Source organism: Leopardus geoffroyi, chromosome E3 (genome assembly GCF_018350155.1).
Source record: "Leopardus geoffroyi isolate Oge1 chromosome E3, O.geoffroyi_Oge1_pat1.0, whole genome shotgun sequence".
In the NCBI taxonomy this organism is placed as follows: Eukaryota; Metazoa; Chordata; class Mammalia; order Carnivora; family Felidae; genus Leopardus; species Leopardus geoffroyi.
In genome coordinates, this window is record NC_059340.1 from 7,894,709 (window position 1) to 7,909,587 (window position 14,879).

At 53.5% G+C, this 14,879-nt stretch overlaps 1 protein-coding gene across 1 annotated transcript; it reads left to right on the top strand.

Annotated features, from left to right (window-relative positions):
* Positions 1-6,783: 6,783 nt before the first annotated feature.
* On the top strand, positions 6,784-14,560 carry SERPINE1 (serpin family E member 1). Its single transcript, XM_045462278.1, has 10 exons — positions 6,784-6,851; positions 6,891-6,975; positions 7,765-8,036; positions 8,644-8,877; positions 9,385-9,579; positions 10,365-10,563; positions 11,568-11,668; positions 11,787-11,873; positions 12,428-12,511; positions 12,824-14,560. The coding sequence occupies exons 3-10, from the start codon at positions 7,766-7,768 to the stop codon at positions 12,859-12,861; spliced, it is 1,209 nt and encodes a 402-aa protein (XP_045318234.1). The 5' UTR covers positions 6,784-6,851; positions 6,891-6,975; position 7,765; the 3' UTR covers positions 12,862-14,560.
* The last annotated feature ends 319 nt before the right edge of the window (positions 14,561-14,879 follow it).

A 14,879-nucleotide genomic window follows, 5' to 3' on the forward strand; every position in this document is an offset into this window, starting at 1 on the left:
GTTATAATTCTGGGTCCCAGAACAGGATGGACAGCAGGCACCGCTGGCCTGGAGCACCTGCTTCAGATCCAAGTTCTTTCTTTCTTTTTGTTTTCTTTTTAACTGTATTTATGTGGAGAAAGAGAGTGAGCACGGGGAGGGGCAGGAGAGAGGGAGAGAGAGAATCCCAAGCAGGATCTGCACAGGCAGTGCAGAGCCCAATGTGGGGCTCAATCCCCTGAACGGAAATCAAGAGCTCAATGCCCAACCAACTGAACCACCCAGGTGTCCCCAAGTTCTTAACATGGTGACAATACTTTGGTCCGGCATCCACAGGAAGCCTGGTCCTCTCCTGCCAGTGACATATGTGGGCCAGAACCCTTGGTGGCCTTCCTTGTCCTGGTGGAGGCCCTGTCCAGCCCCACCATTGAGCTTCTGGGATCCCTTACCCGAGGACCTGATTAGCTAGCCCCCTCTGGCACAGGAACCCAGTCTACCCTCAGGAAACCAAGGGGCTCTTGAGAGGAAGCACAGGGGAAAAAAAAAGAAAAGAAGAAGAATGCAAGTTTTAAAGTCAACTGAGACAGGGGCACCTGGGTGGCCCAGTCGGTTGAGCATCCGACTTCGGCTCAGGTCATGATCTCACAGTTTGTGAATTCGAGCCCCACATCGGGCTTGCTGCTGTCAACCTGTCAGCACAGAGTCTGCTTCAGATACTCTGTCCCCCTCCATCTGCCCCTCTCCCGCTTGTGCTCTCCCCCAAAAACTAAATTAAAAAAAATAATAATAAAGTCAACTGAAACCTACAGGTTTCAGCGACCTTCAGGTCGCTTTCTCTGTAGAGATAGATGCACTCGGTCATTTCATCCGTGCTGTCCTTTGAAATCCTAACTACACTATCATGAAAATGGCAACATTTTCTCTCCAGAGAAAACAGGCTCAGGGGAACAAAGGAAGCTGCCCAGAGGTTCCCGCTGGTCCTCGGGCCACATCTGCCTCTTTCTATGCAAAGCGTCTTGTTCCAAGCCATGGTGTCGGTCTTAGGAAGGCTCTGGGAAGGAAGAATGATAATCAGACCCGGGACTGCGCGGGCGCACTGATGACCCTCAGAGTCCTGTGTTGAGAGCAGACTCGCCATACCCGCCCTCCCCGGCCCTCACAGCTTGGAATCCTGGGAAAGGTTATGGTATATAACCTGGCATATCTGGGCTCTGGCAAATCCAAGAAGCACACCAGCAGCCTGAATGCATTAGCGTTCATCAGGCCAGCTGCTCACCAAGTAGCCCAGGCTGACTCAGATGGAAAGACACACAGTAGAGCCTGCTTCCATATGGCAAGGAAGTGAGGGAGAAGGAATGGTCAGTGACTCGAGGGGCCCCTGACTCTCCAGTGGCAAATTCCATCTGTACTGCATCACTCAGGCTGCTTCATCCCTGGGACCTCCGCCACCCACAGGTCCCCCCACTGACCCGGGGTCACTGTCTTTCTGGGCATTTGCTCAGTAAAACAGCGGTGCCCAGGGCCAGGATCCAGACTAGAGCAAGAACATCTCTTTTGAGGAGATGGAAAAGCAGAGGCCTGCAACACAAAAGCCGACAAGAGAACAAGGCAGAGACGAGAAGCCTCAGCCAGAAGAGAAGTTGTTCCCTGGAGATGAAGATGCAGAGAGACGATGGGCACGTTTTCCTCCCTTCCCCCACACGGCTCTGCACCTCCTGGGCCCACTCCATCCCCATTTCTCTGCCAAGGCCACGCTGCCTCTCCCTCATAACCCAGCACCGTCCCTCTGCTTCTGGGAAGCCTTCCTTCCACCCTCAAGCCCAAGTCTCACAACTTAACATGCAGGCAGTTGTAAGTTTTAATCTAACTGTCGCATGTTCGTTGATCTTCTGCTCCTGTCCCTGTGTCTGTTCTCTCGGGGAGAGAGAAGTGTATATGTCTCTAGGTCACACCATTGAGCATTCATTGCCAACAAATATTTGGCCGTTTTGGGGAAGCCAAGATTCATGCAACAGCCAGGGTAAAAAAAGACAGGATATGTTCCAGAGAAAGTTACAAAGGGAGATTCAGGAATTCAGAGAATGAGGAACAAGTTCTGGTAAAGATAAAAGAAGTGAATCAGAGTTGGACAATCCACATTCGTGAGTAAAGAGAAATGGAAGGTGGCCCTGGGGTGTCCCTGGGGCGCCCCACAGGCGCCTCGTTCTGGCTGACACCATCAGACTCTGTGGTCACAGCTACCCGAAAAATTGCACACCCCACCCTTCCCGGCCCGTTAAACTTCCCCTTGTGGCCACAGTGGGTCCCATTTACTCTCTCTGCTTCTTTCCCCCAAGAGAGAAGGCTCATTCTTGCCTAGGGGGTAGGGGGGGTCTTCAATGCTTACTGAACTCTGACATTATGAGAGAGCCTCCAAGGGGCACCCCAGGACATAAAAATAAATGAGGCGTGGCGACAGCACAGTGAGTTTAGTAAGTACACACAGGACCGTTGAGATTGGGAAAGTATGTGCAAGGGGTAAAGAGTTATGGAGACTCAACAAGAGATAGTGGACGCGGGTGGCAGAGAGTGGGTCCAGTGGGCCAGGACCAAGAAAACAGGTCAAACTCAGTTTGGTTTTTACCTTTTACTAAAACAAGCCCCCCTCCTTCCTGGTATGCTCGAGGGATTGGCACACAAGTGTCAGATGTCAGTGAAGTCCACATGCAAACAGAGCCCACAAAGGAAGATCTCCCTAAGATCGAAATCTGCCCATCAGTCAGTGGAGCATACCAGGCAGGGGGTAGAAATGAGAAGATCCGGCCTGAAGTGGACAAGAGGGGCTGGTAGCCATTCTCTCCTGTCACCAGCCACCCGGGGCCCGAGGCATTTGATGTCAACACTCAGTACAGGCCAAGGGAAGTGAAAAGAACACCCACATCAAGGAACTCACATTGTATTGAAATTAACAGCTCAAGCCATCTGGGTTCCTGTTCTGGCTCCTTCCTGACCAAGAGTGGCCACCACTTAGTGAGAGCCTAGAACATGTTAGACACTTGGGGACAATATTTCATGTAACCCCAACAACCTTGAGGGATGGGGATCATTCTCAACCTACCTATAAATTGTCATCTGCACCTAGCTGCAAAACGGAAAACCAAAGCACCCGAAAGTTAAGTTTTACCTAAAGACACATGACCAGCAAGGTGTCAGATCTGGGACCAGGCGGGTCCATCCACTGCAGTGACCACCGTTCCCCCTCACCGGATGGCACCGTGTGGACTCAAACACATCATGCGGCCTCTGTGGACCTCAGGGCCCATGCCTGCAAATTCGAAGGGCTGCATTAAATGGTTCTTCAGACCCTCCTGCTCTGAAACGCAGGGATATAATTGCAGAAAAAAAGCAACTGTGGACAAGCGGGGCTGAGACTGAGGGAAGGAGACAGGTTGGGGGCTGCCCTCTGCCTTCCTCAAGCTGTCATGTTACAGGCATTTAAGGAGAGAAGGCTGGCGGTGGCTGGGGAAGGGAGATGGAGGTGGTTATGCAGGCAGAGGAAGGGGAGACACGCTGGGCGTGGTACCAGTGTGAGGAGAGACCCTGGACGGGCCAAGGTGGCCCGTGTCTGTCGGGGTTCCAGGGTCAAGATCTTAAGCAAGGATAGGCAGGGAGGGACACAGGGCACTCACCCCAGCTCACTCCTACGAGAGGGGCAGAGCCAGCCCAGCCTAAACACAGGCTATTTTTGGTGTTGTGTTGTTTGGAGAGCAACCAGGCCAGAAATAGTGCTGTGAGTTAGTAGGACCCTGTTCTGCTCCCACCCCCAGCTCTCCCAGTGAAATCACCAAGAATCAGGAGGCCAGCTCCAACATTCCAGGGAGCCTGTGTAACTGATAGGGGACAGCACTCTCCGCCCTGCAGGAAGACTTGGAGCAGAGCATTTGACTGTAAAAGGGATTCTTCAAGAGGGGAAGCCAGGGAAGGGGGACTGAGTCAGAGAGAGCGGAAGAGAGAGAGGGAAAGTGGGAGAGACCTCCCCTGGCTGGCTGGGGCTAGTGGAGTAGACCAGTTGACCATGGGTTGAACAGAGAAGTCAAGAAAAGGGAGTCTCGGAGAGAGAAAAGGAAAGTGAAAAAGAAAGCAGGTAGTGGTGCTGGGAGAGCAAAGAGGAAGAGAAGGGAGTAGGCAAAGAGGGCAGCTGAAGGACAGGAGGTGAAGGATTGAAGGGAAGATAGGCCCACAGAGAACCAGGGCTGCCAGGGCCCATGGGCATGGGGTGGGGGGACAGTCACGGAAAGCGTGAGTGTGGTCTAGTCATGAACCACCTGCTAGCGGACAGATGGATACATCTTTCCCAATTAGGTGGAACTGAAACTCCCCCAGAAATCCACAGTCTTGTAACTCATCCTCTTATCTCTGACCCTCTGGGAATCAGAGATCCAGCAATTTCAAAAGCAGGGACTTTTCTCTTTCTGCTGTTTGACCCCTTACAAAAGAGCCACGGCTTGAGCAAGGTGATTGGGTCAAGGTTTTGTCTGGGGTTTGGGGGAAGGAGGGATAGTGATGTGGCCCCTTGAATCAGGCTGGATTCTGAGAAGGGCGTCGCAGGGAAGTCTGTCTGGGGGTGGCGGGGCGATCCGGCTACACTGTGATGTGTGGAAGGTCTCCAGAGGGCAGACAGGGTGGAAGCAAGGCCTTAACACACAGAGGAGCAACAGGCACCATGGTCACGGTCACGACTGGGCTTAGATCATCCAGCGGCCCTAGCTCATGAGAAAGTCAAAGGAAGAGTCAGAAACCCCAGCATGGGACCCAGTTACACTGGGCCTTGCCTCAGTTTCTAATCTACACCCACCAGATACCTTCACGTTCCCTCCGGTTTTGGAAAAAACCCTGATTGAGTCAGCCCTTTGTGTTTTCAACATAAGTCATGTCCCCTTTCTCCCCAACAGGACATAGAGCTGCTCCCTTCCATGCCTGGGAACAGAGTGTCTTTTCTGGAATGGCATCAGGATCATCCATCAGGTCCAGGACAATGGTTCTTGGATGGCCAACAAAAGAAGGGAAGGAGGGTCAGCTGAAGTGGCTGGAGAGGATGGGCAGTGGGGCACCTCAAGGGAGCCCCTTTAAACCAGGTCTCGACCCACTGCCCTTCTAACTTGGGGCTTGGCACTCCCAACCTGGATGCCCATGTCCCCATCCCCCTTGAGCCCCAGAGGTGGAGGGCAGGGCACTGGGGGCATTTCTGGGGGGTAGGAGATGGGTTGGGGGCTTCACTTCTGTCTTCTCCACTTGAAAGAGATCAGAAGTAACCACCTTCTCATGCTTAACCACTCTCTCAGAGACTCCAAACGAGACCAAGAAAAGAAAAGGACATAAACAAGAAGCAGTTACATGGGAACAGTCCTGTACTTGAAAAGAGTGGGTGATCCTAACTTTCCGACCGAGGTTTCCCCTTTTTTCCCTGCCACCTCCTCCCCACCTGACTCCTAGGGGCAACAGAGAAAACACAGGCAGAGGCAGAGTAAAAAGTGGGAAAGCCGTCCAGCTGTGGTTGCCCTTGGTATCTGCTTACTGAAAAAATCCAAAACAAATATCCCGAAGCTTCCACCCACTTAAACTTCCTGTGATTCTGCTATCCGCTGTCTCCATGGATACTCTCACTTGAACCCCACCACCTACACAAAGCGAGACAGCGTGTGGAGCCCAGGGTCAAGTGCATCATCTCCCCACCCAGCCACCCCTCTGTCCACAACATCCTGGGCACGTGACCTGACCCTGCCAAGCCCCCAGGTGCAGTCCCACGCACCAGTCTCTGGCCAATTCCCACCCTCTGCAGAATTGTTTGGTTAGTCTTCCATCCCCAAGCCCGGTGTCCTGGAAGCACACCCCACAAACCCGCCACGAACTGACTCTCACTGGCCGCCCCAGCACCACCCCCCCCCAGGTGTCTGTGTCTCGAGGAAAGGATAAGGTATAATTCTCCCCAGGCACAGAAGGCAGCTTAAAGAAATGAAACTTACACATTGGGCTCCTACTTCCTTGCCAAGTCTTTACCCTGTCAACCCCTGGTTTCTTTCAGCCTCCATCACCATCACCCCATCCAGCACACCCAAACCCCCTCCAGACACGGCTGTTGGCACAAAAGAGAGCCTCGAGGGCATCTTAAGAGTCTGGACACGTGGGAGAGTCAGCTGTGTATCATCGACCAGCGGGCGGGTGCGCACCTGGCAGGGAAGAGGGCAAAACGGAAGGGAGTCCTCCGCGTGCTCATGTCCTAGACAGTCAAAACCCAGACAATCACATGGCACGCTCCGTGCCCTCTGGCCACTGGAATGAGGCCAAGAGGAGGGAGGGGTGTTCTCCCCAGGCTGGCCAGCACGTACAGACTGGACAGCACTGGCAGACAAAAGTTCACGGCTTCTTTGGTAACTACGCGGTGACCCGTTTCTCCAAAAGGAGGAAATGTAAACTGTTTTTCCCCAGCTGAGTATCGGGGAAGGTAATCCCAAACACGGGGTAGTTTGGGGCCGCCTGGCACTGCCAGGGGTCGAGCTGGAAGATCATCCAAAACGAGGGGGACACAGGCAGAGGGTAGCAAGTCCAGGGAGGCCCTCGGGCCAAGGCGACCGGGGTTTGCCCAATTGTTCCTGACCCCTCTGACACACGTACACACAGAACAGCACGCGCACACGCCTCTGCAAGTTGGGCAGAGGGAGGTGCCGAGGGGGCCTGGCCAGCTGTTCAGAGGGACCTGCAGAGCGAGAAAGTGGGTGGGGCTGAACCATGAGTTCATCTATTTCCTGCCCACATCTGGTATAAAGGGAGGCGGCAGCCTCTGGAGGAACACAGCTGCGTCTGGCTGCGGGGCCAAGAGCACTGTCAGGAGAGCCACACACCCTCTCCGGCTGCAGAATCACCACGATTCAGCAACACGCCCTCTCCGGCTGCAGAATCACCACGATTCAGCAACAGCAGGACAGACCACCAATCACAAGGGGCCTTTGAGAACTTCAGGTAAGAGAAAAAAAACTCCATCTCCTCCTGAGGTTAAAGCGAAGAACACCCCTCCCATAAAATGTTCTCTGTCCACGATCCTCACTTTTCCTCTTTTTCCCCCTGGAGAACTGCAGACCTGAGTTGACAGAAGGTGGCCAGGCCACACCGTCAACCCCACCACACAGAAACAGGGGCTTCGACTCTCCGTCCTTCTCCATCAGGACGCCCAACCCACTTCTGGAAAGGGGCTTTTCATGCCGGCTCGCTCAAAAAAATTCACGGTTGAGAAAGCCTTAGAAGAGAATTAAGAGCATTATGCAAATCAAAGGCGTTATTACAATTTAGTCTTTTGGCCTCCTGAAGGGAAGGGAGATACGCTACAGGGTGCTGCCAGGGGTTCCCCAAAGTCCCACTGGTGGAAATGCACTTAAGGCTCCCTGGGGCTGATCACGATCTCACGGTTCGTGGGTTCTGGCCCCACGTCGGGCTCTGTGCTGACAGCTCGGAGCCTGGAGCCTGCTTCGGATTCTGTGTCTCCCTCTCTCTCTCTGCCCCTCCCCAGCACGGGCTCCGTGTCTCTCTTTCTCAAAAATAAATAAACTTTAAAAAAATTAAAAAAAAAAAAAGACTCCCTGGGGCTGAGACGAGGGGAAAGCCTCAGAATCGGAGCCCATCAGGGTTTCTTAAGGACTCCTGTCCTTGTGTTTAGGTATCACCTGCCAGCGGTGAACCCGAGGAGCCTGGCCTTGATTGGGGTGCCGCTTTCCAGAACTCTCCTCTCACCAGATCCTTTTCCACTTGCTCTAGGATGCGGATGTCTCCAGTCTTTGCCTGCCTAGCCCTGGGCCTGGCCCTCGTCTTTGGTGAAGGGTCGGCCTCCTACCACCGCCAGACTCAGGCGGCCCGACTGACCACAGACTTTGGAGTGAAGGTGTTTCAGCAGGTGGCATGGGCCTCCAAGGACCGCAACATGGTTTTCTCACCTTACGGGGTGGCCTCGGTCCTGGCCATGTTGCAGCTGACGACAGGAGGAGAGACTCGGCAGCAGATCCAAGCAGCCATGCAGTTCCAGATTGATGGTGAGAGACAGGGCAGAGCAGGGGGCAGGCACTCACACTGTCTTCACGGGACAGGGGTGTAAGCAACCAGAAGCAGAAGGCGGGCGGACGCCAGCCGAGCCGAGCCAGCTCCTATGCGGCCATGTCACGGGGCATCTTTACTGGGCTCTGGGTCAGTCACAAGGGGCACAGGCCAGGGGATGTGGTGTAAAACAGGTGTGCCTCACCACTTACTACCTTAACACCTCTGGACCTCAGCTTCCACATCTGCAAAATGGGGACGATAAAACTATCTACCACATAGAGCTGCTGTGAGGATTAAATAGGATTATACATGTGAATGCTTAGCACAGCTAGTCTTACGATAAGAAAAAACTTAGGGTTCGTCAAAAGCAGAGAAAAGTATTCTAACCCAAAAAGGGGTTAGGGCCTGAGATTTTTGAGGAGAAGAGAGAGATGCCGAAGAGATTAAGGTCTGGAAGGGAATCTCCCTCCAGAGACCCCTGGGGGAACAGAAGAGCCCCATCCACATGCGCAAGGTTGGGCCTCTCCTGGGGGAAGTTGGCCCGGCTGGGGGCCCTCGGCTCAACATGAGCTAATGTGTCCTCTCGGCCCTGCCTCGGCACAGAGAAGGGCATGGCCCCTGCCCTCCGCCAGCTGTACAAGGAGCTCATGGGGCCGTGGAACAAGGATGAGATCAGCACGGCCGATGCCATCTTTGTCCAGCGGGATCTGAAGCTGGTCAAGGGCTTCATGCCTCACTTCTTCAGGCTCTTCCGGACCACGGTCAAGCAAGTGGACTTCTCAGAGGTGGATAGAGCCAGGTTCATCGTCAACGACTGGGTGAAGACACACACGAAAGGTGAGCGGGCAGGGAGCGGAGGCCAGTCCCAAGGGCCTGCAGAGGAAGGGGATCTAGAAACAAGTTCCCAGAATCCCAACCTCTCCCCATCAGCATGCTGTTCTCTGTAGACAGGGCAGGTGCTGTAAGAATCAGAGCATCTTAGTTTTCAAAGTAGGCCCTCTCATGAACCAACTCTAAGGGCCTCCCTAAAGTGCTGTGAGATGTCATGACAACAGTAATGACCACAAGAAACACACACAGCTCTTCCACACTGCTGCTTGGGGAGCAAAGTAAGGCAAGACTTAAGTGTCCGGGTCTGATCCTGGACAGGATCCCAGGGCCAGAGCATGCGATGAGCGGGAAGCTTTCCTGAGACTCTTAGGAAGATGAACAGGTTGAACACAGCTAGACTGGCTCACTTACACCCCCGTCTGCCTCCTGACCGGATCCCCTCAAAGGACTGAAGGGAACCATCTAAAAGGGTTAAAACATATTTAGCCTCCTGCTCACCTGGCTTTCCCGTAGGCATGATTGGCGACTTACTGGGCGAAGGGGCCGTGAACCAGCTGACGCGCCTGATGCTGGTGAATGCCCTCTACTTCAATGGCCAGTGGAAGACGCCCTTCCCAGAGTCAGGCACCCACCACCGCCTCTTCCACAAATCTGATGGCAGCACCGTTTCTGTGCCCATGATGGCTCAGACCAATAAGTTCAACTACAGTGAGTACAAAACCCTTTCCCCAAGTCCCACAGCTACCGCATCTCTTCCCCGGGGTGCTCCCCTCTCAGGGAGGAGAACCCCTCGAATATAGCCCATCTTTGACAAAGAATCCCCAGGTAGGAGCTACTGGGATAACTGGAGCAGCAGAAAGTAGCTTTATATCACGCAAGATCAAAGTGCAGGGCGCCTGGGTGGCTCAGTCAGTTAAGTGTCCAACTTTGGCTCAGGTCATGATCTCCCGGTTGGCGAGTTCGAGCTCTGCATCAGGCTCTTTGCTGTCAGCTCGGAGCCTGGAGTCTGCTTCGGATTCTGTCTCCTCTCTCTCCCCCTCCCCCGCTTGCGCTCTGTCTCTCTCTGTCTCTCAAAATTAAATAAAAACATCAAAAAAAAAAAAAAAAAAGTCCGGAAAGTCCCTCCAGCCCAAATATGACCACGTGACCCACGTGTTTCTAGGTGATCACCAGGGGCTCACAGATCCTGCTGGGGGAAGGCCTATGTGGAAGTTGAGATGAAGGAGATGCTGGGATAAATCAGTGGCTGGGTGTGGGGGAGAGGGGGGTAAAGGCAAAGAAGGCCAAAAGGAGACAGTATCAGAAGATGCTGAATTGGCAGAAGAGGAGGGAAATGGGGATAAAAAACACCGACTAGGGAGCCTCAAAAGCTAGGGTGGAGAGGTGGCTTCCAGAAAGAATGGATGAGACAGAACTAGTTGAAAAGCCAGTGCCGGGTCAGAAGCAACGAGAGCTGAAGCCATTTTCAGTGCGCCATCTTGGTGTCTTCGCAGCTGAGTTTTCTACCCCCGACGGCCATTACTATGACATCCTGGAATTGCCCTACCACGGGGACACTCTCAGCATGTTCATTGCTGCTCCCTATGAAAAAGAGGTGCCTCTCTCTGCCCTCACCAACATCCTGGATGCCCAGCTCATCAGCCAGTGGAAAGGGAATATGACCAGACAGCTCCGCCTCCTGGTTCTGCCCAAGTAAGTCACCCCTTGCTCGCACCACACTTGCCAATGCTCTAATCCTCTCTATCTACCCCTCCCCTGTCCCAAGGCTCCCTGAAGGGACCACCCCCATGTTTCCCAAGTATGACATTTGCAGGGCAGGGACATGTGTGGGAAGCTGATGGGAAACACTCTGGCCTGGGTTTGATTAAGATTCCTCTCCTCATCTCTGCTCCTGTTTCTGCTGGAGGGCAGAGGGCAGCGGGGAATTTTCCTAGACCTTGCCCCCACACTCCCCACCCTCAGAATATCCAGCAAAAGCCAACCAAAAGAAGAGCCAGAGAAATGAGGGGGAAGGGGAGAGGGATGGATCAGCCTTTGAGATGACCCTCTCCCACCGTCATCTGCTCAAATCAACATCCAAACAAGAGACAAAAGGAGACAAAGCAGCCAGAACTACAGCTTCTAGCTGGCTTCCAACAAAGCAGATTAAAAAAATCCTTCTGCCGGAGTACAGAGGGTGGAGAAGGCTGAGGCTGGGTAATTCCAGAATTGCAAGGAAGCCTCCCACCACACCTACCCCAAATTTCCAGCTGTTATAATGCCATGCTTGGGGAAAGAGGAAGATTCAGTTGTTTAGGGTGCCCTTGTGTTCTCTACCCCCACCCACCCCCACGTCTAGAAAACGAGAACCGAGGTGACTCGGGCCCTGATGGGAAGCAGAGGTGCCCCAAAACCTCTCTGCTGGAGTCCTCTTCAGAATTCGCTCCCAGAAACACAATCTACAGACCAGATTTTTGTTCAAATATCTTGCAGGAGGATGTGCCCTTTGCCACCGCCCCCCTCAAGATTCCAGGGGGTGAGGGTAGGGGTTGTTCATTTACATTACACCTGACGCACAGATGTGAAAAAACCAAGCCTCCCTCCTCCACTTTCACACCTATCCCCACCCCGTCAGCTGAGGGGGATATGTAGACAGGGCCTGGCAGAGGCAACAAGGGGAGGCCTGAGCTTGAGCTATTTCCCCCTCCTGTTTACAGGTTCTCCCTGGAAAGTGAAGTCAACCTCCGGAGACCCCTGGAGAACTTGGGGATGACTGACATGTTTAAGCCAAACCAGGCGGACTTCTCGAGTCTCTCAGGTAAGAGATTTTCCTTCCACCTCCTCCTTATGCTGGTGGACCGGGGGGCCCCCGAGAGGACAAAGGAGTGTATCTCTGAGAACCCCAGCTGATCTACACTCGGATCCGCTTGTTTCAGATGAAGAGGCACTGTACGTGTCACAGGCGCTGCAAAAAGTCAAGATCGAGGTGAATGAGAGCGGCACGGTGGCGTCCTCCTCCACAGGTGAGTCAGGCTCAGGTGAGGCCTGGTGAGTGTCCCCCCAGGACTTCCAAGGAGGGGCCCACATCTGGGAGGAACCCCACGGCCCTGCTTCACCAGCCTCTCCTCGAAGAGGGGCACCCCCCACACCAGATGCTCAGGGCATCACCCTTATCCCCCCAGAGTTTCTTAGCCTGCTGTAGGCCCCCTTTTCCTGGGATCTCGGTCCCCCACCCAATGGCTCCTGAGGCCCCGTGAAGGTGAAAAGGCCCCTCAAAGGAAGCCTTGGCTTTGTGCTCATGGTGGCCAGTCGGCTTAAGGAACTTGCTTATCAACATTCTAAAAAGGGTTACACAAATAGCTGTTGGTGAGTAGCTGGTAAATCTCTCTGAAATGCCTGGAGGCAGCCAGTCCTCAGAGAACTTCCCTAAACTGTTAAAGTTTGTGATGGGAACAACTAAGCCTCCTAGTCGCCCTCCAATGCTGCCATCAGAAGGCTGGTGTCAACGGATCACTTATGATCAATCCAGGCACCAGTGCCCAGTCCTTCTGTTCTAACATTGTTCCCTCTCTCTCAGCCATTATTGTATCAGCCCGAATGGCCCCCGAGGAGATCATCATGGACAGACCCTTCCTCTTCGTGGTTCGGCACAACCCCACAGGTGAGCCGGGGCAGGGAGGCTCCACTGCCCCCTGCCCCCGCGTCTCTTCGCCTCAGACACCAGTCCAGACAGGTGTAGACGCTCCCTCCTGCCCCAGTCCATAACTCTGCCCCTCCTCCTCCCTTCAGAAATGACGCTCTGTCACAAATCGAGCACCGTGCCAGGACCCCAGCCCTAGCTTAGTCACTCCAAAAGCTGGGACTCCAGACAGCTCACTCGTGTTCTCACATCTCAGCTCATCCATAAACATGGGGCTGGGTGAGCCATGCCATTTCTCTCCGTTCTCATCTCCTACGACTCTTCCATTCTCAGGAACAGTCCTCTTCATGGGCCAAGTGATGGAACCCTGACCACGAGGGTGAAGCAGTCCTCATCTGTGACAGAACTGGAGATGTAGCCAAGAAGAAAGAACTCCAAAGGAAGAAAACTTTTATTTTAATTAATTTTTCTGGAGAAAGAGAAGGCCTTTGCCGTCAAAAAAAAAAAAAAAAAAGGTAAACCTTTCAAATCTGCCTCTTAGACCTCAGCCTCTCCCAGGAATGGAGAAGAGGACCTTTCAGGAAAACTCCCTCGTGGAGCCCCCCGGGGAGACCGCCAACGCTCAGCTGAGTCTCCAAAGCAGACTGTAAAACACGCACAGGCACACGCACAGCTGCTTCTGCCCATCGCTCTGCCCATCCGGGTCTTCAGACCTGGACCCCCCCAAGACCCTGGCAGGATGGCACCGGAAGGCTTTACGGGGGCTTTTGTGCGCTTGGTAGACACTATTTGCGTTCCAGTCACGTTGCTGTCACTCTTGCACTGTCTGCCACTGCTGAGGAGGCTGGCGGCGGGCCAAAGAAGGCCAGTGGAAGAGACACCCTTTCATCTCGAGGCCTGTGCTCCCTGGCTCGGCGGTCCTGCACACGGACAGAGCACCTGCCCGCCTCCCTGCGGAGACCCCCTCCGACCTGGCCGGCTCCCTCCCAGAAACAGTGTGCATGTATTATTTTGGAGTGTAGGTGACTTGTTTACTCATAGAAGCAGGTTTCTGCTTCCCACAAACTTTATTTTGCAGGAATGGGCGGGGGGGGGGTGTGTGTGGGGAGAGTGGGATGTGTGCCTGGCTCTCGGCCCTCATCTGGTGGGGAGGGTGGGATGCCGGGGTGTGCCTAGTATTTATCACAGCCTTGTCCACATGTGCTTGTTAAAAAGAGGACTCTCAAGAGAAACGTATAATCTGAACTAGCTAGTAGTGCTCCTCGGTGGTCTTGGTCATTGCATCTCAGGAGTCTGGCCACTTGACTGGCCACCCTGCTGAGTGGCCAGCATGGTGGGGCCCACACTGCCACCTTGTGGCTGCCCGAGCCTTCTTTTCCTCGCCCTTCTCCACTCGAGGGCTGAGACCACCCCCCCCCCCCCCCCCCCGCAAGATGATCTAACTTCAGCCCACTTTAGGGACCAAAAGGATGTGGCGGGTAAGAGAGATCGGAGTGAGGACAGAGTGGTTTCAAAATTTTCCAATATATTTAGGAACACGAGAGCAAGGGGCTGCACGACCTAGAAGGACAGAACTTTCCCCAATTACAGGGTGATTCATAGCCGCATTGGTGACTCACTTCAACGTGTCATTTCCGGCTGCTGTGTGTGAGCAGTGGACACGTGAGAGAGGGAGAGAGAGAGAGAATGAGAAAGAGGAGGAAGAGGAGAGAGAATGAGAGAGACCATGAGCCTGGACTCAACTACCCCAGCTAGGTAATCTTTCTGAAAACCAACGAGCTAGGGGGCATGACATCAAGACCGATTCATCGAAGAATTGCACATAGATGTCGAACGAATGAATGTGAGCCAGTAGGACCCTAATCATCCCACCGTGCTCCTCAGTGAAAAAATCTTTGTTCTTTGTGTGTCTGTTTGTTTGTTTCTCATCATGCACTGGAGAGTGACAGCCGCACAGTACCCGTAAGGATACCCCAATGCGGGGTCCGACATTCTTGAAACTGTTGAATTATATGCTTTTTCACTTTTGATATATAAACAAGTAAAATATTTTTTAAAAATAATAAATAAGTAAAAATAGTCCGAAAGAGTCCCTGCCTTTATTTCCAACATTTTGCACAGTACAAAGTCAAAAGCTCATCAGTTCATAGCCCTTCTCCAGTAAAGGGGAGCTTTACGAAACACACACCCACAAGCCCAAGGCACGAAGACCTGCCACAGGGAAGTCCACAGGGTGGACCACCGGGCCTGCACAAGACCCAAGGGACATGGTGTGCAGGGCATAATTCCACACCCCCCCACACTGGGTGCCACCGTCAAAAGGGAAAGAGGGGTCCCCCGAACACCTGTCACCTCATACCTTCCCTGACAGGCCTGCTCATGCCCACTG

Bases quoted from the DNA above. Each gene is read 5' to 3' on its own strand.
- SERPINE1 (XM_045462278.1), top strand. From the start codon at position 7,766: ATGCGGATGTCTCCAGTCTTTGCCTGCCTAGCCCTGGGCCTGGCCCTC. The intron at 10,564-11,567 runs GTAAGTCACCCC...TCCTGTTTACAG, and splicing joins CGCCTCCTGGTTCTGCCCAA to GTTCTCCCTGGAAAGTGAAG. The intron at 11,874-12,427 runs GTGAGTCAGGCT...CCTCTCTCTCAG, and splicing joins GGTGGCGTCCTCCTCCACAG to CCATTATTGTATCAGCCCGA.